The sequence below is a fragment of the Phaseolus vulgaris genome, chromosome 8 (assembly GCF_051622355.1).
Source record: "Phaseolus vulgaris cultivar YP4 chromosome 8, ASM5162235v1, whole genome shotgun sequence".
NCBI classification, from domain to species: Eukaryota; Viridiplantae; Streptophyta; class Magnoliopsida; order Fabales; family Fabaceae; genus Phaseolus; species Phaseolus vulgaris.
In genome coordinates this window covers 7673247-7695966 of record NC_143505.1, presented here as the reverse complement: position 1 = coordinate 7695966, position 22720 = coordinate 7673247, and the positions used below count along the sequence as shown (strand labels likewise).

Sequence of the window (22720 nt, the reverse complement as noted above, 5' to 3'; positions counted from 1 at the left end):
CTTGTAAGATTCAAGAGTTTTCAAGATATGATTGATGTTATAGGTGCTTATTGACCTAATTTGTCGACTCCTACTTATCGTGAAATTAGAGTTCCAAATCTCAACAAGGATGTTGCCCACACTGAAAAGTTATTGAAGGATCATAAATTAGTGCAACAAACATATTGTTCTATTATGTCAGATGCATGGACTAACTGGAAGCAACGAGGTTTCATTAACTTTTTGGTGATCTCCCTTGCAGAACAATGTTTGTCAAGTTCATTTATGGTTTTAAATTTGTGAAGACGAGAGAAAAGTTATTTGAGATGCTTGATACCCTTGTGGAAGAGTTTAGAGAAGAAAATGTTGTTCAAGTTAAGTAATTATGTGTTGGCTGGTAAATTGTTGGAAGAAAAAATACCTTATTTCTATTTGACTCTTTGTGCTTCCCACCGTATAAATTTCATGCTTGAAGACATTGGAAAACTTTCTTTGATTAAAAAGACAATTCAAAGAGGAGTTAGTCTTGTTGGTTTTATCTATAGCCATTTTAGTTTCTTGAGTTTGTTGAAACAATTTACAAATAAGAGGAAATTGGTAAGACACAAAGTTATAAGGTTTGCTACCTCTTATTTATCGTTGCATCAAGAGAATAGAAATTTGAGAAAGATGTTCACTTAAGATGAATGGAGCAGGAACAAGTTGTATAAGGAAGCTAAGGGGATGGAAGAAACAAAAATTGTTCTCATGCCTTCATTTTGAAATCATGTCGCATTTACTTTCAAAGGTATGACTCTTCTTGTTTATGTACTTCGTATGGTGGATGGAGAAATAAAAATTAGTTATGGGCTATATATATGAAGAAATGGAGAAATCCAAGGAAACAATAATGAAGTCATTCAATAACAATGAAAGTAAATACAAGGATGTATTTACAATCATTAATAATATATGGACATGTCAATTTCATTGCCCATTGCATGCAGATGATCACTTTTTGAACTTAGAGTTCAATTATTCCAACCCAGAAATGGAATATGATTTAAAAGTTACAAATGGATTGTATGCTTGCATCAAGAGGTTGGTGTCAAGTAAAGATGTGCAACAAGAAATTTTAACTGAGTTGCCTCTTTACAAGAGTGGAAGTGGACTATTTGGTGTTGATTTTGAAAAAGAATCAAGGAAGACCACAATCTCAGGTTAGACAGTTAAATGTTTTCTAAATTGCATTAAGATATAAATTATATCATACAATATTTACATTTAAGTTACTTTTCCTTACTTTTACAATTGAATGGTGGAAGGAGGGCATGCAACTCCCAACTTACAAAAGCTAGCAATCAAAATTTCAAGTTTGACATGTAGGTCATTGGGATGTTAGTGCAATTGGGGTGTATTTGATCAAGTAATCATTATTCTTCATGACATGACTCATTTGATTATTATCTTTTTGTAGAATGTAGAAATAAATTAATTCATATTTTACTTATTCATAATGCAAATTCATTATAAAAAAAGGAATAGACTGGACCACAAAAGGTTGAATGATTTGGTTTACCTAAAGTATAGCCAACAACTTGCTCGAAGATACAATATTAGGGATGAAATAGACCTTATTGTAGTATGTGACATTGATGAGTGCAATGAGTGTTTAGTGGGCCAAGTAGATGATGATAATGATAATGAATATGGGGGACATGAGTTGTTTTTTTATGATAATCTCACTCTTAATTGGACATTTTTCTATGAAGCTTCAAGTGTTGGAGAACCAATAACTTATATAAGGAGACAAGCAACCAGTAAAAGAAAGAAATCATCAAGTGGTGGTATTGTCATTGAATCATCTCATACTTCCAAGAAAGGTACATGTCCAACTGAAACCCCAACAAAGAGGGGTAAAGAGAATATTCAAACTAGGGTTGGGAATGAATTACATGCTAGTTCTGATTCTAAGTTTAAAAAATTACTTCACTTTGGCAAGAGTTTATCTGAAAGTGAAGAGGAGGGAAATATACCCCATCAAATAATACTGAAGACAATTATGTTAGAATTTAAGAAGAGTGAGATATATAATTAGAATTTTAAGACATTTATTTTATGTTTTTTTTTATTTTAAGTAAGTTTTGAACTTTAAATTTGTGGTGTTTTCATTTTACGTTATTGTTATTTAAATTTTTAAATATAATTTAATTATTATGTATGACTATCTCTTTTATTATTTTTGTATTATAATTATATTTTTTAAATTATTTATATGTATATATTGAATTTCTTTTAACCTCAATTATTCGACTATAATTGTTATGATTTTCATTATGATTTTATAAATTATTTTTGAAATCTCAATATTTTTTATTATCTTATAAATAACGCGATACCAAGTAATAACTTTTTTTCTCTTTTTTCTAAATAAATGCTATAAATAACTTTAGAAGAAACGTCATAGTCCATAATCACTCTAGAAGAACTTGTCCACTTAAATTTCTCCTTCGGCTATGAACTATTCATCATCATAATCTATGAATGACTTGATTTTTTTTTATGTAGAAATAAAAAATGATTGGTCACACAAAGTTGTTTTGTTTGTTATTTCTGTCGTTATCATTGTAGTTATATTCTTCTTCTCTTTTTCCTGCTACTTCACAAGAAGAAAAACAAAGAACTATAAAATATTCGATAAAATTGTGAGTATTGTGAACTAGAAAAAGAAATCAAATACATACTTCTTAACAAGCAGGCGTGGAAAACTCTACATAGTTTAACATTTGAAGCATTTTCGTCTAGTTGGACATGAAAGTACTATGGTAGAGCCGTTGCAAAAATCATATTATATATATATATAAATGATAAATGATATATATATATATCATTTATCATTTATCACCAAATTAGTTAGTATATTTATAGTATGAGTATGCTAAAATACTTCATAAATATATAGAGATTTGCCCATCACATCTACTTGCAAAAACAACATTGATAATTTAATATATTTTTATTAGTTTTAAACAAATATAATTAAGTATAATGCACACATCATTCGCTTGTGGTAAATTCCAATGTGGTAATTGAGAGTTCTACACATCATCTCCATGTCACTTAGGTTTTTTTTTTATCAATTTTGAATTTCTTTAAACATTTCAAACAATTTATGAGAATTTGGAGTGAAAATTTCTCCTAATATCATCCTCATGTTTAGTTCTCTACATCACCATTCTTTCTATGAGGAGAAAATATTATAGTTAATTTAGAAAAGTAATACATGGATTAATTACACATAATGAAAATCATTCAAGTTAAAACCAATAATTGATGGTCAAGCTTAAATAGATCAATTGAACTAATTTCGCTCAGCAAGAAGAATTATATGAGTAACAACCACTAGAAAATTATTAAATAACAACTAAATTTAGAGATAAAAATAATTAATTATTATATTGACTAAGTTAAATACTATTTTAGAGACCATAAAATTATTAGTATCTAAAGTGATTTCTATTATTAATAAAAATGTATCAAGTAGTCTCTAAACTGGTATCTAAATTAACTACTAATATTTTAGATTTTAAATTAGTATTTAATGACTAATGAAGATTAATTTAGAGTATAAAGTAGTTGGTAGTTAAAACTTGGTAACTTAGGAATTACTTTATAAATTTTTACTAATAATAAAAATTAATTTTGATAGTAATAATTTTTTAATTTATGAAGTGGTATCTAATTTAGTCAATATAATAATTAATTGTTTTATAAAATTAGTTTTATTTAAATATTGTTTTGTAATGAATGTTTCAATTGAAGTCCTTTGTGTCGTCAATTGAAGTCCTTCATGTCTTACAATAAATTAAGTTGCTTTGAAATTTTCTAATCCACCTAACCAAGATAAACACATTGTTTTACATCCTCTACATGCTCATGGCTTCCACCGTATTTATAAATTAGCTATAAAAGAGCCTATGAAATTGTAACTTGTGACAAACATTGAGTATGGTTCATTCTTCTTCTAAGTTTGAATCGTGTAAGACGATAGACAAGTTTTGAATACCAACCATGGAGGATAAAGAATTACTCTACAATAATTGCGCGACTCGTAGGCATTGAGTTTGTGATTGTTGTGTTGCTACGTATAATAAGGATGGTGTGAAGAGATATTGTGGAAAATCTTGAGATAAAAAGCGTAATAGTGAGAGATGCAACAAAAAGGGTTTGGGTTGATGATGATGGTGTGTTTCGTAGTGGGCTGCTTTTTTCTGCACTCAGCACCCCATAAATTTTATAATTTCAAAAATATTCTTTTGTAAAAAAAGTTAAAATGTTTGAAAGTTTAGTTATGGAGGTGTGATTTTTGTATATTCTTAATTGTGTAATTATAGAAAATTTGGATGAATCTAATAAAATGTTCTGGATTAGTCATTCTGTAATGTAAAATTATATTTTAGATTATATAATTTGAAACGTATTTTTTTTTAAAAAAAATTATATTTCAAATTATGTAATTCAAAAGTAAATTTATGATATAAGAACTTTTTTGGATGGGTAGAATTCGATTTTTTTTAGAAAAAATCATTCTAGATTACATAATTTATAAGTTTTTTTAAAATTTTGAAAAAAAAAAAACATTTCATATTACATAATTCGAAATCTGAATTCAAAAATAACTTTTGAATTTTTAATACAAAATGTATTTTATTAAAAAGTGTGTTTTGCTTAATCCAAAAGTCTTTTTCTGAATCTAGAAAAAAATTTTAATTATAAGTATTTTTTGACTGAAGGACAAAAATGTATTTTCACAAAATGTACATAAAAGAGTATGAAGGTGTAGAAAGAAGCAACATTCTTAGTGATAATACTTTAAGTTCATATCGTTACTTTTTTTTATTTTATTTATCCTTATCTATTATAATTAGCTAATACAATTAATAAAAGAGCTAAATTAATAGACATAAAAAATAGTTATCGATTAATGTTGTGTAAAAAAAAAAAAAGCAAATAAAGAGATAAAATAATATTAATTATTATTGACTATAGTAAATTCATAAAAAAAAATAGTTATAATGATCTAATACAAATCCATTACGAAATTTCAATTTCAAAATTATTTACAATTCCATTGATAAACACACTTCTTATAACAAATGTGATTAAATCCATCATTCTAATTTTTTTTTCTTCATTATATAACAATAACTCCTATTATCTATATAGAAATGCACAAATACAATATTGTGTCACAAAATTTCATCAAGTTTTGATTGTATATATGCAGTTGAACTTAACCTTTCCAAGATGTGAGTTTTTCTTAAAATAATTTTTTTACACTCTACAACCATTTTCTAAATAAAATATTATGTTGTAATAAAATAATATATTTTTTTACGTATGGAAGCTATATTGTCATTTTGATTAACCTTACCTCCCTTAAAAGAAATGTGCCTCCAATACAATCCCCTATGATTTAATTTTCTGCATACCTTTTTTTTTGTCACCTACCCTTTAACGTGCTGATAAGTGTCCTTATAATTGCTAGAGCATATAATTCATAAAGAAAAAAGAAAAAAGTGATATGCAATGAGTAAACAATAATGACCTTTTGATAGGTCAAGGGTATCGAGAAAGGTTTAATTATGTGGGTATTGCATATAATGATTCAAACCTAAGAGAAATAACCCTAAAGAATACGAGAAATAACACATGTTCTAAAGTTTTTTAAGTATAAAATGAATTGATAAAAAATATAGGTACCACCTAACTAACTCCTGATTCATGAACACATTTAATATAATCTAAATCTGAGTTTAGACATTAATCAAATTTCCAAGTCTTAAATTCTAAAAATGGTTAACTTGAAAGCAATGCAATACCTAATATTAATAATACTTGCTTAACACTAATACACTGCATTTATTCTATTAACAGGTTAATTTTGCATAATTATTAATATGAGATTCTCTGTTTTATTAAGCATTATTTATCAGGATAATATTTTGTATTAAATTTGCACAAAATAATAATCATTATGAAATAAAAGTATATAGTAATGTTTTTAATATTTTTAAAGTAAGTAAATAGAAATGAAAGCATGCATTAATAATAACAGAGAAGAGAAAAGAAATGTTGCAGAGAACAGGAGCGTGAACATTAATTGTATATTTAAAACACAATAATACTATTTATAAATAAGCAAGTGAAAAAGTATATTGGAATTAAAAAAAAAAAGGGCAAAGCGATAAAGAAATAAATAGTGGAGTACGATGAAAAGCAAAATCAGAAAAAGCGATTAAATATGGCATTAAGGAGGGAGCGAGTGAGGTGAAGAGAATTACGGGAGAAACAGAACGGGGGGAGAAGGCGAAGCATGAAAATCTGGTCCTGCCGGAAATCACCGCCACCACCGTCAGCGCCGTCGTCTGCTACTCCGCAACTACCACCGCAACAATTGCTCCCACGACGTCGTTTCCCCGCTCCACCACTTGAATGAATGGGAAACTGCGGAACCAGAGAGGAATCTGCCGTAGTATCCAACGCGCAAGGTTCCAGATCTAGGGCTCGCAATTTTAGTATCAATTAGTTACATCATTTACTAATCGGCATCCTCTTCAATTCAATTTCACTGTGTTAACTCCGAACTCGCTCGCTCACTCACTCACTCACTCACATTGTTTGTATTTGGTTGCTTCAGTTCAGCAGCTTCACCATGCGGCGTCCTTGGGCGCCAGTGCGAGGAGTCAGAATGCCGGTAGCGAGAAGAAGCACGGTCACGGTCACAGGCACAATCTGAGTGAGTGCGCTTCGGATCTGAGCGAAGCGTGTTCGACACCGCGCGGTAACAATAACAACAGCACGCACGTGATAGCGTTCACGCTCTACGAGTTGGAGACCATAACGAAGAGCTTCCGCGGAGACTACATCCTCGGCGAGGGAGGGTTCGGCACCGTTTACAAAGGCTACATTGATGAGAACGTCAGAGTGGGACTCAAATCGCTCCCTGTAGCGGTTAAGGTTCTGAACAAGGAAGGATTGCAGGGACATCGAGAGTGGCTTGTGCGTTTTGCATCTTCTTCCTTTTTACTTGATTAATTTGTTTGTTTAATTTTGTGATTTTTGTGTGTGTGCAGACGGAGGTGAATTTTCTAGGGCAGCTAAGGCATCCTAATCTGGTGAAGTTGATTGGGTACTGTTGTGAAGATGATCATAGGCTGCTTGTGTACGAGTTCATGTTCCGTGGGAGTTTGGAGAACCACTTATTCCGAAGTACGGCCGTTTTTACGCTTTTGAAATGAAAATTTGGTTGTTTTCGTTCTTGCTTGGTTTAGGAATGCAATGGGTTTGGATCTAAGTGCAGTTCTAGTGTTTTTTACTAAAGAGTAAAACAGCTATGGTTCATAAATACTAGTACATAACGAATAAGTAATTTAACTAGGTTATGTTTAGATAGATTTCTCAACTAATAGTTCAAAGAAAAGAAAATAGAAAGTGAATCAAACTTAGCTTTTGGAGAAGTTAGACAGGATTTTAACTCATGGGAGGGGTTTGATTTGTTTTATCTGCTTTTTTCTTTTTCTTTTAAGTGATTAGTAAAAAGTTTATACAAACAGGGCCTTAAAGTGTAACATGCATTACTGGGATTGGATTTGGCTTTGCTGAAGCAGGAAGTTATGGATGTTGATTGGAAAACCAATGAAGTATTTTAAAGGAGCCTAGTTTCTGTGCTGCTGTTACATTATAATCCTTCGTAACAGAATCTAAGCCACTGAGTGCAGTACACTTGTAATGCATTAGAATTCCTGCGGAGAAAGTGGATATTTGGTTGCACTTGTTCTGTGTGGGAATGTGCTTTGAATTGATTGCACGACAGTTTTTCTAGATTTTCAGTTTAAGCTCTCTAAGATTGCCTAATTTATTTCAATTCTAGAGAGATTCTCACTGTTGTTTCCCCAGTTCAAGATAACACAGCCTTACAGTTTAAAATGCACTTTTGGATACGGTTGATTTAGAATCTGGAAATGTTGTTACTGATCTGCTTCAATATATTTTATTCACTTTGTAACTAGATAAATCATCTTGAACAATAAATTGTTCTGACTCTTTTTGTTCATTATTAGTTGTAATACTGAGTTAAGCTCAGACTTTTGCCTTCGGGTGTTTTTGAACTTGTGGATATGACCTTTCTTGATTCTTCCAGAGGCAACTGTCCCTTTATCATGGGCTACAAGAATGATGATTGCTATTGGAGCTGCCAAAGGACTTGCATTTCTCCACAATGCTGAAAGGCCGGTTATCTACCGTGACTTCAAAACGTCTAATATATTGTTGGACTCGGTAAGTTTCTGGTAGTTTAAAGTTAATTTATCTCTCTCTCCGTTGTATCTTATGGCTGTTATAAAGGAGTTACTATTTTTTTCACTGTGATACCAAATGATTTCATAGGATTATACAGCAAAGCTTTCTGATTTTGGACTAGCTAAAGCAGGACCACAAGGTGACGAAACCCATGTATCCACTCGAGTCATGGGTACATATGGTTATGCTGCCCCTGAATATGTAATGACTGGTATGACCATTGTTTTTCAAATATGTTGAATTTGTAAAAAACATGGAAACTACAAATTGCTTTAAAAACTTGAATAAAAGATTTGTGTACTCATCATGTTTTCTAATGTGAAGTAGCCAGAGGGAAAATTGTTGGATGGACCAAAAAAGAAGGTTTATGAAATAACTATGTTGGACTCAAGATATTGCTATCACATTGGGGGTCAATCCCAATTGTTTCCTGTCCTTCAATCCTGCAACTTGGCTACAGAATTTCTTAAAACGATCTATGCCGTCCTCTAAATATAAATTCAAGATCATTTTCTCATTATATGTCCTGATGTTTTCAAAATAACCAAAGCATTTTTACATTATATTGTCGCATACAATGAGCTACTGCCATTGTTCTGCATTCCCATGGGTGCATGTTTAAGCGTGCATTGACACATCTAAATTTGGCATTTGTGAAAATGGTCAGGCCACCTGACGGCTAGGAGTGACGTCTATAGCTTTGGTGTCGTTCTTTTGGAGCTCTTAACGGGAAGGAAATCAGTTGACAAGACCAGACCTGGGAAGGAACAGAGCTTGGTAGATTGGGCAAGGCCAAAGCTAAATGACAAGAGAAAGCTGCTACAAATAATTGATCCTAGATTGGAGAATCAATACTCAGTGAGAGCTGCACAAAAAGCATGTAGCTTGGCTTATTACTGTTTAAGCCAAAACCCCAAAGCGAGGCCCCTAATGAGCGATGTAGTTGAGACATTGGAACCCTTACAAAGTTCCAGTGTTGGTGCAGGTGAAGTCTCATTATCTGGATCAAATAGTGTGAGTGCTGGGCCTTTTGCGATGAACAAAATCTCTGACTACCGTATGCGCCAAAGGTTTTCAAACAATGTTGGTCCTGGTGCTACCTGTCGATCTCCAAACCCAAATTGTTCACCAGGTGCCCCAGCAGCACTACGGGTGAGATGATAATCTCATGCAGCTTTAAAACCCTGTCTTCTTGGTGTGCTTCTCGAATCTCCACTTATCTCAAGAAATAGTAGTTGTTAAAATGGGTGCATCCTTGTGTTTTGTTGCTTTGTACATGATAATGTGACAAGAAGCCCGGTGCATAATTTTTGTATCCATGTTTGGGCTTGTGTTCATTGGGTGGGAACTATTGTGTGGAAATATGTGTAGTTGTAATCGTGGTGGCATCAGAACTAATGTAACTGGCTTGGCTCCTCCTCACATCATCAGCAGTGGAACTTGGAAGAGAAAGACGAGCGAAACACGCAAGTACCTAATGATGTATTTTATTGGAGATTATTAGGGAAACTGAGGGTAAGAAGAGGTAATCATAGTTAACATTTCTATATCATCCACTAATTGCTATTTTAAAAAATAAAGATGGAGGAGGGTCATTTTCTACCTTTTTAAGCTTTTTCTAAGCTTCCTCCACTTTTTGTACTTCGTAGCATCTTCACTATAATATAATAATCAGTTTGTTCAACAACCACAGGTTCAACCAATAAATCAATCTAGTTACTTCTTTTTTGGAACAAAAACTATTCAATTTTTAAACCATAATACAACAAACTGGTTCTTTAAGAATTATTTCATTTACCAGAGACATGTTCGACATTACAAAAGAAAGAAATTAGCTAACAATATTGTATATTTAGTCCAGTTAAAGCATACCTTTGTAAACTAATCCACCATTCGAGAAAAAAAAAATTAGGTTCAAGTATATAATAATTTCACTTGTCATTATCATGTATTCTTTTTAAATCTATCATATCTCTAATAATAAGTATGAGAATGCTGGCATCTTCAAAAGTACAGGCAAAATTTGTCACGTGAAATTGCTGGTAAATTTCAGCAATTAAGTAAATTTATTGTAGGTTCAACATAACCTCAAAATAAGCACAGGGAGTGGAAGAAAAGAAAGGGAAGAGAAATAGGTCAAAATTAGTATAAATAAAGGTTGTTTAGTTGAAAAGAAATAAAATAGAAATTATTTTATTAAAGAGAGTAAAATATGAATCTCTAAAAGTAAATTTTTAAAATTATTTAATTTAAAAAATTAAATTATTATGTATTCAAATTAATTTCATATTTCTTTTTATCAATAATATTTTATATAATTAATTTTCATTATTATTATTAGGCTTAAATACATTTTCGGTCCCTGCAAATATAACTTTTTTTAATTCTTGCAAAAAATATTTGTAAGGTTTAAATTACTGAAATTTTCTTATTATTAATTTTCAGATCTTATCCTTAAATGTAATTAATTTAACACTAAAATGAAGAATATTAATTGATATAATTTAACTAACAGAATATTTTCAATTAAGATAAATATTAATTGATATAATTAAAGTAACAGAATATTTGCAACTAAGATAGTTAAATTTTTTGCATACGTAATTTAATTAGGTAATATATTTATTATTTAATATGTGTGCGTGTGTTTTAGCCAATAATTTAAATTTAACATTGTATTTTATTAAAAATTATTAAAATTGATTTTACATTTTTATGAATTACTAATTAAAATATATTAAAATTATATGTAATATTGAAAATTTATTATTATTCTTTTTCTTCTTTACACAATTTAAACTAATATGGAATAATTTTATTCATAATATATTACTATATTGTACTAACTATTCTTTGCTTACAAAACGATAAATTTATAATTTAAAAATAGATATCATATATAACGATTTTATTATAAACATTTAAAAAAAAAACTATAATCATTTATAAAATATACTAAAAATAATTTTCATAATACATTAAAAAAATGTGATTATATTATATATGAAAATATTAAATATATTACTAAATTGATTCGGTAATTTACATTTCCATTTTAAATATATTACTTAATTAAACATTTTCATTCTGTAGTTTATTTATACTAAATAATAAATATAGTACTTAATTAAATTATATACCTTAAATATTCTTTATTGCCTTATATTATTAATTGTATTTAAAAACAGCATAAGGTGGATAAAAAGCACACTCTGTTATGTAACTGAAAACAATATAAAAGTAGTACATTTTCTCAACATGGTTAATTATATTGCCTTATAAAATTATTTTCCTCATTTTTCTTTGCAAAACATTGTTAAAAGAGTAAATCCCATTTCATATTTTTAATATTTGCAATGTTTTTTCCTCTTTGCTTTCATCTTTATTCCTCTTCTCTCATTCTCATCCAAACTAAGCACAAATGGTATCAACATTTAATGATTCAAAACCATGTCCATAACATACACTTGTAAGCACAAACAGCACAACTTAGTTGCTATAACAAACAGAAATTGAAATCTAAAACTATTCAATAGTCATTTTTACGGAATACATTTTCACTAACTGATCAAACAAAAAAATAATACTTAATCACACAACACAACTCTCCATCAAATTCTCACACAGAAATAATACAATATAGGTTATTCAAAAGATAAAAAAAATGAAGAAAAATAAGTTGTGTTCGGATGGTAGCATAAGTTGAACATTTGGGTTCAAGTATACCTTCAACTACATAATTTAGTTGATCACCAAATTATTAGGAAACACTTTTTTGATACTTGTGTCAACTGTGTTGGTTAACTTGTAGAGAGGCAGAACACGATGTCCAACATAGTCTACCAAGTCGAACAAAAACCTATTTTTCGATAAGACTAAAAGCTTAGTGTCTGTCTATGTATGTGTGCTTCAAACGAGACACACTTTAGTCTCCAGACACGTGACCCTTGCCCTCATAGTATCTTTTCTCACTCTCTCCCTTCTTCTCATTTCGTTTCTGCATGCCAAAGAAAACCAGAAACAAGTGATGAGAGCAAAAACAAACAACATATGTTGGATGAAAACCAGATATTCTCTCTGCATGGATGTCTAATGAGATGCACACCACTAATCCAAATTGAAATGTTCATCTCTTTTCAGCAAGGCTCTTTTCCCCTCATCATTATTCACTAACATATAAATTCACACAACCTATCCAGGAATTTTCAATTTTGATGGGGCATTCTCGCCAACAAAAGTTTCTTCCCTTCATTCACATAACTTTAAAATGGATTCAAGATACTTTGTACCCAAAAAACCATAATGAAACAAAAGATCGCTTTTTCAAAGCAGGCAAACCTTAGTTTGCGATAATGTCTGCTATTTCCATTCTATATTTTCACACAAATCCAAATATTCTGCTTCTTTGAAATCAGAGAACAACGTAGTATTCTTGTCATTTATTTGTTGGAGAAAACAAAAAACATTTCCACAAACAAACCCACCGTTAGGCTTAGTGGACCGAGAGGTATACCTCACTCCCTTCTAAACATTAAACTTCTGCCTATATTACTTGCTCCAACTACTTTATATAGAGTCAAGTTACCCTCAAAATTCTTGAAATCAAACCTCATTTCAATAGGAGTGAGAAAATAAATTCACTCCTAACCTACCAAAAAGAATTGATTAAAATAGGTATATCAAATACAAAATCAACCCCATCAAACCCCTTCAAAAAAGAAAACGTTTACTTCTGCTTTAATGGAGTAGTTCACCCCCCTTTACCACCATATTTGTAACTTAGGAATTCCCTCCATATAATCAATGCCAAAGTCATTTATTTGCCAAGGAAGGCCTTAAAAAATAAAAAGTATCTAAACTACTAAACCAAATAGCCAAACAAGCCATAAAAGTTAAAATGGGAAAAATATCATCTATATTTCTGAACAACTAATGTGTGTAAAAAAAAAGGATTAACAGAAAGAAGAAGTGTGCTCCAAGAAAAGGACATCAGTACCTGTATGTCTGATTTTATTATGAAGTCGTTAGCTAACAAGACTAACTAGGATAGTAGTAATTAATGGATTGCTATTAAAATATTACTAGATTTTTTTATTATTTTCCCTATGCAATTATAATTGAGACAGGTTCTTTAAATGTATAATTCTGACATATTTTGACAACAAATCTCATACTACATACTAATCTCAAACTAACAAATCCAAAAGAGAAGTTAACCCCAACTACATATATGCTTGCTCTGAGTATTATACACTATACATACTAATTTATAATTTAGAGTGTAAATGCTACAGACCATCATAATAAGCATGCTAAATATGCTAGCCTTCTAATAGTAACAAGTATTATAAAATTGAAAAATAAGCCAAAGAATTCAACAATTACTTCTAACCAAACAAAGGTCTGAAAGTACCTGGTATGCCTCGTGATTTGAGACAATTCTTTTAATTATTGTAGTAGTTGTTATATCTACAGGACTTTCTAAAAGTTTGAAGACGCCCATGCTAATAGGAACAGCATATGGATTGCATTGTTCCTATACGGAAACCAATGTCAATAACTGATAAAAGGAGGGATAGTTGGAGATGCAGAAGCAACTTATACAAAAAAAAAGTAATAATTGTAAATACATTACTGTGGCACCATGTACCTTCTGAAAATCATTATTTTCTGCAATGGTTCCATGAACAACTAATGAGATGTTAAAAGTAGTGATCTGCAATCAAATAATTTAAACCAAGTGATTACTTAATTTAAAGCAAAATATGTAAAATGGAAACATGTTCCAACTGAACCAACCAACCAAGAAATTGTCAATAATATTTTGCTGCTTTGCAGTAACAAAACCTTATCTCAATAAGTGGGTTGGCTATGTTGCTGCACTTATAACTAAAATAAAAATAGGCAGATGCACAGAAAACAAAATTGAGAGAGAAAGAAGAGATTTTCAATGACATGAACTTAACCAACTTATGCAGTATATTACTAAAGGGTTACAAAGATAATATTAGTTAGAATGATCAAAACTAACATAAAGCAAATGAAAAAAAGGTAAACAAAAGAAATTTATTAGTAAACCAACACTGCCAGCTTGCTATGTATTAAAGAAATCAAAATCACTACTACTTTGAAACAGTCATAAGCAGAATCCTGATAGAAGCTATAAGTAAAGTCTTGTCCTGTAGACAATCTAAAACAAAGAACCATTTGTGTAAAAGGATAAACAGTGAAGGTTAATGCTCAAGTTTCCCCCTTTCATCAAATAGTGAACATCACCTAAAAGAAGACCAATTTAAAGGAGAGACATCATGTGTAATTACCAGGTACTGACTTAGAATTTCAAAATAAATAAGGGTGAATAAAATTTGTCAGTTAATAGTATTGCCATTACAGCATATATTAATAAATCTAGTGGCTCAATAATGTTTACTGCAATAGAAAAGAAAGAATCACCATGCACAAAATCAATGAAAAAATAGACAAGCTAATATGAGACTAACCATATCTTTCGACACCTCCCATGGTGCACCAATTATGACCTCGTCCACATAGCGACATGCTAAAACACTCAGACTTCTTTCATGAAGATTCATGATAGGTCGATGCGATCCTCTAGTTGTACTACAAAGAAAGAAATCACAATATAAAATTTCCAAACATTACCACCCTGTATGAAATATAAACATAACCAAAATTAGATGCTGAAATTTTACTAATTCAAATTTATAACTTACAATCAAACGCAAAAGAGTTTCTATTACTGTAAAACATAGTTTTTGGCAATGATGTAAGCCCAATAACTATGGAGCCTCACCCAAACACCATAAAAATGCAACAAATAAATAGAAAAGATAGATTAATCTTTAATACAATGATAGACAGAAGAAAAAAAAAAAAAAAAACAAGTCTTTCACATAAAACAAAATTATCATAATCCTGCGGCATATTTGGGACAAGACAACCACTTCAGAAAATCATTAAGCCCAAATGGTCAAATAGAAGCCAAGAACATACATAACCTTGTATTTAGAATTTTATACCACCCTATAATTCTTGAAAAAATCAAGGTGACAAATTACCTGCATCATATCTACACATGAGGTGACAAAGTACGATTAACTTTTTTTACTCGAGACTTCCTTCGTAGTACAAAAGATGCATTTAAAGTTGCAATATATAAAATGGTGCAAACAACTTCCAAGAACAGGCCCAAAAATAACTGTATCACCCCCTTATAATTTCAATATAAAGTCACCCATGGAAGAAAATGACCAGGTAGATTTTACATAAACCATTGTCACACTAGCACCATGGCAATGCAAACAATGGTGGCACCATAACAACAACCACCTAACAGACATTGGATCAGAAACTAGAATAGAATGATTATTGATCCAATTCCTATTTCCAATCAGTACCAGTATGATGTAGAATGGACAAGGGAAAAATATACAATAACTGAAAAAACTCACAGGAGTTCAAAGCCCTGTCTCTCACATAGTCCCACTCGATAGTAATTTTCATCAGCTAACTTCTCGAATCATCTCTTGCCTGTTATAGCCGCCTAAGTAATTACTTATGCTAACAGATTATAGGTCTCCTCTCAACTGACAAGGTCTAACTAACACGGGCAATCTTAACACATCCACATCATAGTGTGACACAATGAGTAAAATTCAACCTGCCTGCCCACCTTCAGTCATCCAATATGTCCAGCCCCGTGAAACCTACTTTGTACAATTCTTTTCCAGCTTGCTCTCATCATTTAGGTGATACTTCATGATCACACAATCATCATATATTATTTTTTCCTAGTATTGTTATTTCTGTTTTTACCTTTCTTTTAAATTAAGAATGTGATACTTTTGATAAGTTTGATATATCAAAAACTAGTTTAATTGCTTCACATTAGTAATATTTTATGCATCTGACATTTAGTATGGCCAGATGCACCTGACATTCACCAACTATCCATCCAGCTTATTTCCATAGTGAATTTTCTGGTTGCCACTATTCACCATTGATAACACTGATAATAGGTATAAAATAAAATTTTTAAAAATAAATAAATAAGGTTGACAACCTGACTGTCTGATCAGTGTGTATTCCAACAAGAAGAAAATCTCCGAGATCCCTAGCAAGCCTCAAGATCTATATAACATAAAGGTCAGTCCGATATACATTAAAACAATCTAAATAGAAGTAGTAGCATATAAGTAAAAAGTATTGCAACGTACCAGAATACAATTTACCACGTCACACCCTCCCAAAATAACCCCCATCTTAATGACAGGCATTTATTTTGCCAGATATAACAGTTAGGCAAATGACAATAGATTATTCAATAAGAGCACTTCAAAACAGGATATTAATTATCTTATGTTTCTTTCTCACTAGCCACCACTCAATGTTGTGAAACTGACACATTTGATTTGACACAGGTGCTTGTTTGGATTACTTTGCAATAAAAAACAGCTTACAATCAATATATTACTAAGCTGAGAGAGATTTGAATAAAAAGCTGTTTTTAGGTACATGTAACAGAGTCTTCAAACTATACCTCCACATGTCCAGCGTGAAAGAGATCAAAAGCACCATCTATATATACAATGCGAGAATCAGGTCCAGGACCCTGGAACAGCATGAATAAATTATCAAGTGACATGAAGAAATTACTACATACAGTACAGGTACAGCTTACACAAAGCATGGATCTACGAAAAATCATTTGGAAAAAAATGTTACACTATCTCAAAGTAGCACAAAATAACATTTCTTGATCTCTTCACATAATCACACTCCAAAAAAATTAGAAAATCACAGGCTTGAAATTTAACTAGATTTACTCTCCATAACTCTGGGCCCCGTTGCTAGTCAATTAAGATGACTGAACATGTTCACATCAATAGCAAAAGTTCTCCAATGAAGGTCAAGCAAGATAAGTCACTCATGTCTCCCACAACCAGAAAGCCGTGTTTGTTGTAACTTGTGTAGCATTCAAAATTCAATTTGCTTTTTCATTTTTCAGTTTTTCGGAAGGTTGCTTTTTAACAGCTTCGAAGGGTGATCATGGGTTCCATTGCCATGAACCTGAACAATCAGACAGGACCTAACATAAAGGTAGTCTGGGTTAATTCAGGTAATAAGGATCCGTTTTAGGTAGAAGAATGGCAGTGATGGATTTGTGTTGTTATTTTGTTTATTTTTATTAAGCCAGTGAACTCAAGCTGGATTTGTTATGTAAAACTAAAACCTCAACCTGTGCCTCACTCAAGTAAGCCAAGTGATTGTCCTGATCCCAAATTTAATGGCAACACCTGGCCCATTTAAATTCTGGCATTTTTCTCCAACCATGTACACCAAAAACTGAGAAGTGAACAGCACCAAATCCATTTAGCAACAAGGTTCAATTTTTTACAATTCTCAGGCCCTAGGCTTTCCTGACAGTTGATTTTCAAGTAAAAAGAAATATTGCTAGCTCTTCCAGTCCATAAGTTAATATAAACAAGTCTAATACAGAAGCCAAATTAAATTCTTAAAAGTAATCTAAATGAGAAGGAAATAAAAAAAAATGCATTTGTCAACGACAAATGATCAAAGACTAGTCTTAAAGACCAAAATCATGGTGTGAATCATGATTCAAGCATAACAAAGACTAAAGGCTGCAGAAATAATGTGAGAACTAAGGAAGTTGATAGCAAGCTAAGAGCAACTAGAAATCAGAATGAAGATTTTACATGAACATACCCTCCCATTTGAGAACTGAACAATTCTACGAGATGTTGGCAGAAAATGAGATATACGAGTTCCACTTGCAGTTGCTGCAGGTGAACCAGGTTCAAACTTTGGACTGTGGCCATTGCTGAACTGCCTTTGTAAAGAAGAATGATTGTGACTGTCACTTTTAGACCTTTCTCTTACACAGAGAAGCATGCGACCTGGGTAAGAAATTATTATATACTTTAATTTTATATATATGTGAGGACTGTAAGGGAAACCCAATCAGAAAGAAATATAACCTAAAATGGAAAACATAAGCACCAGCTAAAGTGCAAATGAATGCTTGCACAAAGTAAACATCAGACAAACAACACAAAAAACCATTTAGAATGGAACAATGAGTTACAACCGTTGCTAGTTCAGAGAGAATGGTCCAGAGGTTTCGTCATCCCGTTAGGTGGACAGAACCACAGTCAATGGAACCATGCAGAGTAAGGAAAGCAGTCTAAAGAAAAGGTAAGGTCTGAAAAGTCTTCTAAAAAATTTAGTCAATTTGTGAGAAGGAAATCTGTTGCATAATTACATAATTTGAGAACAAAGATTCACCCATTTACCAAAATTTCCAAATTAAGCTTCACCACAAAACTAACCGAAATGGAAGGAACATATGTTAAATTCAAGTTCATTTAACATTTTGCTTATATACAATGAGAAAAAAAAATATTTGAGAGAAGAAAAGGAATATAAAGCTTAAGGAGTGATGATAACTTATCCTCCACCACACCAGAAAAAAAAGATATGGCATGTAACAAAATATATATACATGCACACACACACACACACATATGGAGACGCAGAGGGAGAGAGAGAGAGAGAGATGGATGGATAGCTATGGGATAGGATCTCTTGGTATAAGTCCACTTATACCAAATATTACCCGTCAATTTAAAAGGATGTAATGGCCCATAAATACTTGAACTAAAAAAATTGAAAGAAAAAATAGCATATGACTTGTTTTAAAACATATCTTTGTCCTTTCTTTTTGCTTCCATTGCCCTGTATGCTCCCACCGAAAATACTAGTACTGGAAATCAATAATAAACCCCCAATTGTAATGAAATCTTCACAATAAACTAAATAATTACATTCATTTGGAAACAGTTCACAAAATACGCAAGTGTTTTCCAAACCTTTAATTTTTTAGCAATGCCTTACCAGCCAGAGCACAGCAAAGATAGCGGTTTTATTTTCAGATAAAAGATTTCAAGCATTGAGTATGATTTGCAGTATTAGCAGAAACAGAACTGGAATGGATGAAATTGAGATGGGTTGATTTGTACTAAAACAGATTGTTAAAGGTAATTTATAGCAAGAACAGCCCTTGCCAATTCTAAATTCCTGCAAAATTAAAATTTGGTTTTAAACATAGAGAGAGAGAGAGAGACCAAACTGTCGAGGGGAGGGGGATAAAAATGATGGAAGATCCGATAGCTAGTTTATTGCTGCAGCATCCTATGGCAAATCCATGCTGGCAGATTAGAAGAAGCATGGCAGCAGCTTCAGGCGGAGGGGCAGCAGTGTGTAACCTTCTTCAACTAGGCCACTGCCTCAAATTCATCCTTTACATGGGATTGCTAGTAATTTTTAGTTTTGCCCAGGTTAATGCAGAAGAGAAAGGCCAGCCTAAAGTCACTTTTTTTGAATATTTTTATTTTTTGGTCAAAAATAATATAAACTGTAAGATTTAGTTACATCATCAACAGTTCAGATTCATACACACTAATACCGTCAATACCAAATGCATTTATCTAAGTATCACAATCTCTTTAACACGTAAACAACAAAAGAATATTCTCAAGTATTTGTATCCAATTATTTATTATGATAGAGCCTAGCAGTTGCATGATAACCAAAGAAAGAATGCAAAGCAGTATAAATCTAACCAACAATATCAGTGCTTGAAACCCCTTCAGTGCGCTTTATCTGCTTATACCGACCAGCCTTCTTAGCATGAGCATAAGCATCAGTTCCATCCGGAAGAACACAAGGATCGTCCCCGTGAATAATGTAATCAATCTTGTACTCATCAAAAAGCTTCTTCATAAACTCCTCAGTTATCGCATAGGGAGCTTCAGGAATAACCTCATCCACCCACTTCACCGCATTCACCATCATCAACCTAACACCACAAAAAACACACTAAAAGCCACATCAAGATTAAAACAAACAAACAAACAAACAAACAAACAATCAAGTTTCACGAAAAAGTTAAGAATCCGGCTCCTCTAAGGCGGGCAAGATTGCTGTGAGTAATATCAGGTATCAATAAGAAAATCAACTTTTGATACTTTAACCAAGGTTTTTAAAAAAAAGGTCCACGAACATTATGCTCAACCTCAAGGGCTTCCGGCAGAGGTCCACCTACAAGATTACTACACATACTCAAACCGCAAGGAATTCCACCTCTCTGCAGCTACTCAACACCATGGAGAAGGCGAAAATCCGCGACCACAGTGTAAAACTTTGATTTTAACACATCTATGATTTGTTATACACATGCCAATGACATGGACAGCTTCATCAACCAATCATTTTATTACCCTCCAAGGCAAATTGCTGACACTAGAGGAACCGGATCCCAAAAATGAAGAAACAAATAAATGACATTCTAAACAATGCCAAAATCTCAACCTACAAGATCACCACCCCAAAAGAAACGGTAAATTAAATTACAAAAGGGAACACAGAGATGAAACCTTTCGTGAAGAGGGGTAACGGGAGGACCCTTGTTGGCAATGATCTCGGCGTCACTAACAACCCCAACAATCAACTGGTCACCCAGGGCACGAGCTTGGCGAAGGGCATTGCAATGGCCATAATGCATCATGTCAAAGCAACCGTCCATGTAGACGCGAACGGGTTTCTTGTTGCGCTTTCGGGTCTTCCAGAACATTCCAAGCTGGCTAGAGTACGCACCCAGCAGTGACACCCCCACGATCACCCCTCCCACCATGCACGTCACCACCCACTTCGTCGTCGCCGGCTTCTCCGTCCCCGCCTCGTAACTACCCATTTTCCCTCCCTCTCTCTCTCTTTCTCTCTCTCTCTCTCTTTCTATCTCTCTCTCTCCCTGGATGTTGATATCTCTGTATCACCGCTGCTTCTCCTTCCTCATTCGTAGCACCACACACAAATGGAATGGAATGGAATGAAAAGCGTAGCGAATTGGAATTGCGAAAGCAAAATATTCGGCCTCGGTGCGACAATTCTAATTCTAAGATTCCGTAAAAATGGGCCAAGTGTAAACCCAACCGACACAACGTTCGAGACACAGCCCATGACTTGTCTTTTTTGGGAATTTATTTCTACACCCCTATATTTTTCTTCCTGCACCCCTAAATTCTTTAAAATACCGAAATTACCTTTTCACAGTTTTATGTGATTCCAGTGTTTTCAGAATAGGAAATTTGGAAGAGAAAAAATTATTCTAAAATATCTGGACTACATTTTTTTGATTTTCAGATTAATAAATCCATAGTTATTAAAATGTATTTCGAAAAATATGTTTCAGAAATATTTCAGAATAATCTGGAAGTATTTTTAAAAGGGTCGTCTTTTTTTATTAAAAGTTCCGAACTTTGAAGAAACAGCTGACTTTGACTTCCTGTACCACCCATTTTTTAATCTGCACCCTTACATTTTTTAAAATTACGGTTTTATACCTCTTAAAAGTGATTTTTGGATTATTTATTCTGAAAACTTTTTCTAAACACGCTTTTCATAATTTACAAAATATTATTTTTGGAACATATTTTTCAAAAGAGGATAAGATTTTTGGAATAAAATTTATAAAACACAGCTTTCTAAAACACTTTTTCTAGAATTGGATTTTCAGAACAAACTTTATGCATTTTCTCAAATGAGTTTTATGAAACAAGCTTTCTGAAACACATGAAATATGTTTTGTAACAGATTTGTTGTGTGTCTTTTGTCTTTTTCTGCGTCAATGATAGTGCAATAGCGAAGGCAGCAATGGTGGAAATCGAACGTAGGGTAATTCAGTTATTTCACCAATTGTGGAGGTGCAGGTTGAAAATGGGAGGTGCAGGAAAACAAAGCCTGAGACAAATATTGGCACAATTATAGCCCATGGGCTTTTCTGCGTCGCTCTTAAGAAGCCTTGGTCAAGACATTTTAAGATTGCATTGCCTCCATTTTAGCAGCACGAAAATTTTATTTCATTTCCATTTTGTAAAATGACGTCACAACATTTTATAAGATATATCTTAGGGTTAATTATTTTTTAAGCCTTTTCTCTTTTTTTATGTTGATTTATACCTTTATTCAGTTATAGAAACTTTGGTTAATAATAGTATCTTACTAAATTTTCATTTGCATTTTAAATTATGTTAATCAATAATTTGTCGCCCTCGCTTAATAAATGGTTGTGTCATTAAAAATTATTGATTAGATTGATAACTTTTGAATATATTCTTAATTAAACACTTTAATTATTTAAATATCATTTCATAATTTAACGTTTTTCCAAATTGTTCGACAAAGTTTAAATTATTTGGACAAAAAAAAAATTAACGTTTGAACATATAAGAATGCCTTAATTATCACTTTAATTATTTAAATATAATTTCAACAAAGTTTAAATCATTTGAATTAAAAAATT

General features: G+C 32.1%; 2 protein-coding genes and 1 pseudogene across 3 annotated transcripts; 2 read left to right on the top strand and 1 right to left on the bottom strand.

Moving 5' to 3' along the window:
• The first annotated feature begins 648 nt into the window (after positions 1-648).
• Positions 649-2056, top strand: LOC150025373 (uncharacterized; annotated as a pseudogene).
• Positions 2057-6178: 4122 nt separating this feature from the next.
• LOC137826780 (Protein kinase superfamily protein) lies at positions 6179-9960 on the top strand. Its single transcript, XM_068632918.1, has 6 exons — positions 6179-6509; positions 6659-7020; positions 7095-7230; positions 8162-8298; positions 8407-8530; positions 8987-9960. Exons 1-6 carry the CDS (start codon positions 6458-6460, stop codon positions 9478-9480), a joined length of 1305 nt encoding a protein of 434 aa, XP_068489019.1. The 5' UTR covers positions 6179-6457; the 3' UTR covers positions 9481-9960.
• Positions 9961-11731: 1771 nt separating this feature from the next.
• On the bottom strand, positions 11732-21315 carry PECT1 (phosphorylethanolamine cytidylyltransferase 1). 2 transcript variants are annotated; one of them, XM_068632919.1, is made up of 9 exons: positions 20796-21315; positions 19983-20218; positions 18067-18257; positions 16880-16951; positions 16403-16470; positions 14820-14940; positions 13970-14035; positions 13733-13855; positions 11732-12316 (listed from the first exon to the last, which is right to left on the bottom strand). In XM_068632919.1, the coding sequence occupies exons 1-9, from the start codon at positions 21110-21112 to the stop codon at positions 12245-12247; spliced, it is 1266 nt and encodes a 421-aa protein (XP_068489020.1). In that variant the 5' UTR covers positions 21113-21315; the 3' UTR covers positions 11732-12244. The 2 variants fall into 2 exon arrangements, with proteins under 2 accessions (XP_068489020.1, XP_090150794.1); XM_090294668.1 differs by having other exon boundaries at positions 19983-20238; positions 20796-21258.
• Positions 21316-22720: the final 1405 nt, after the last annotated feature.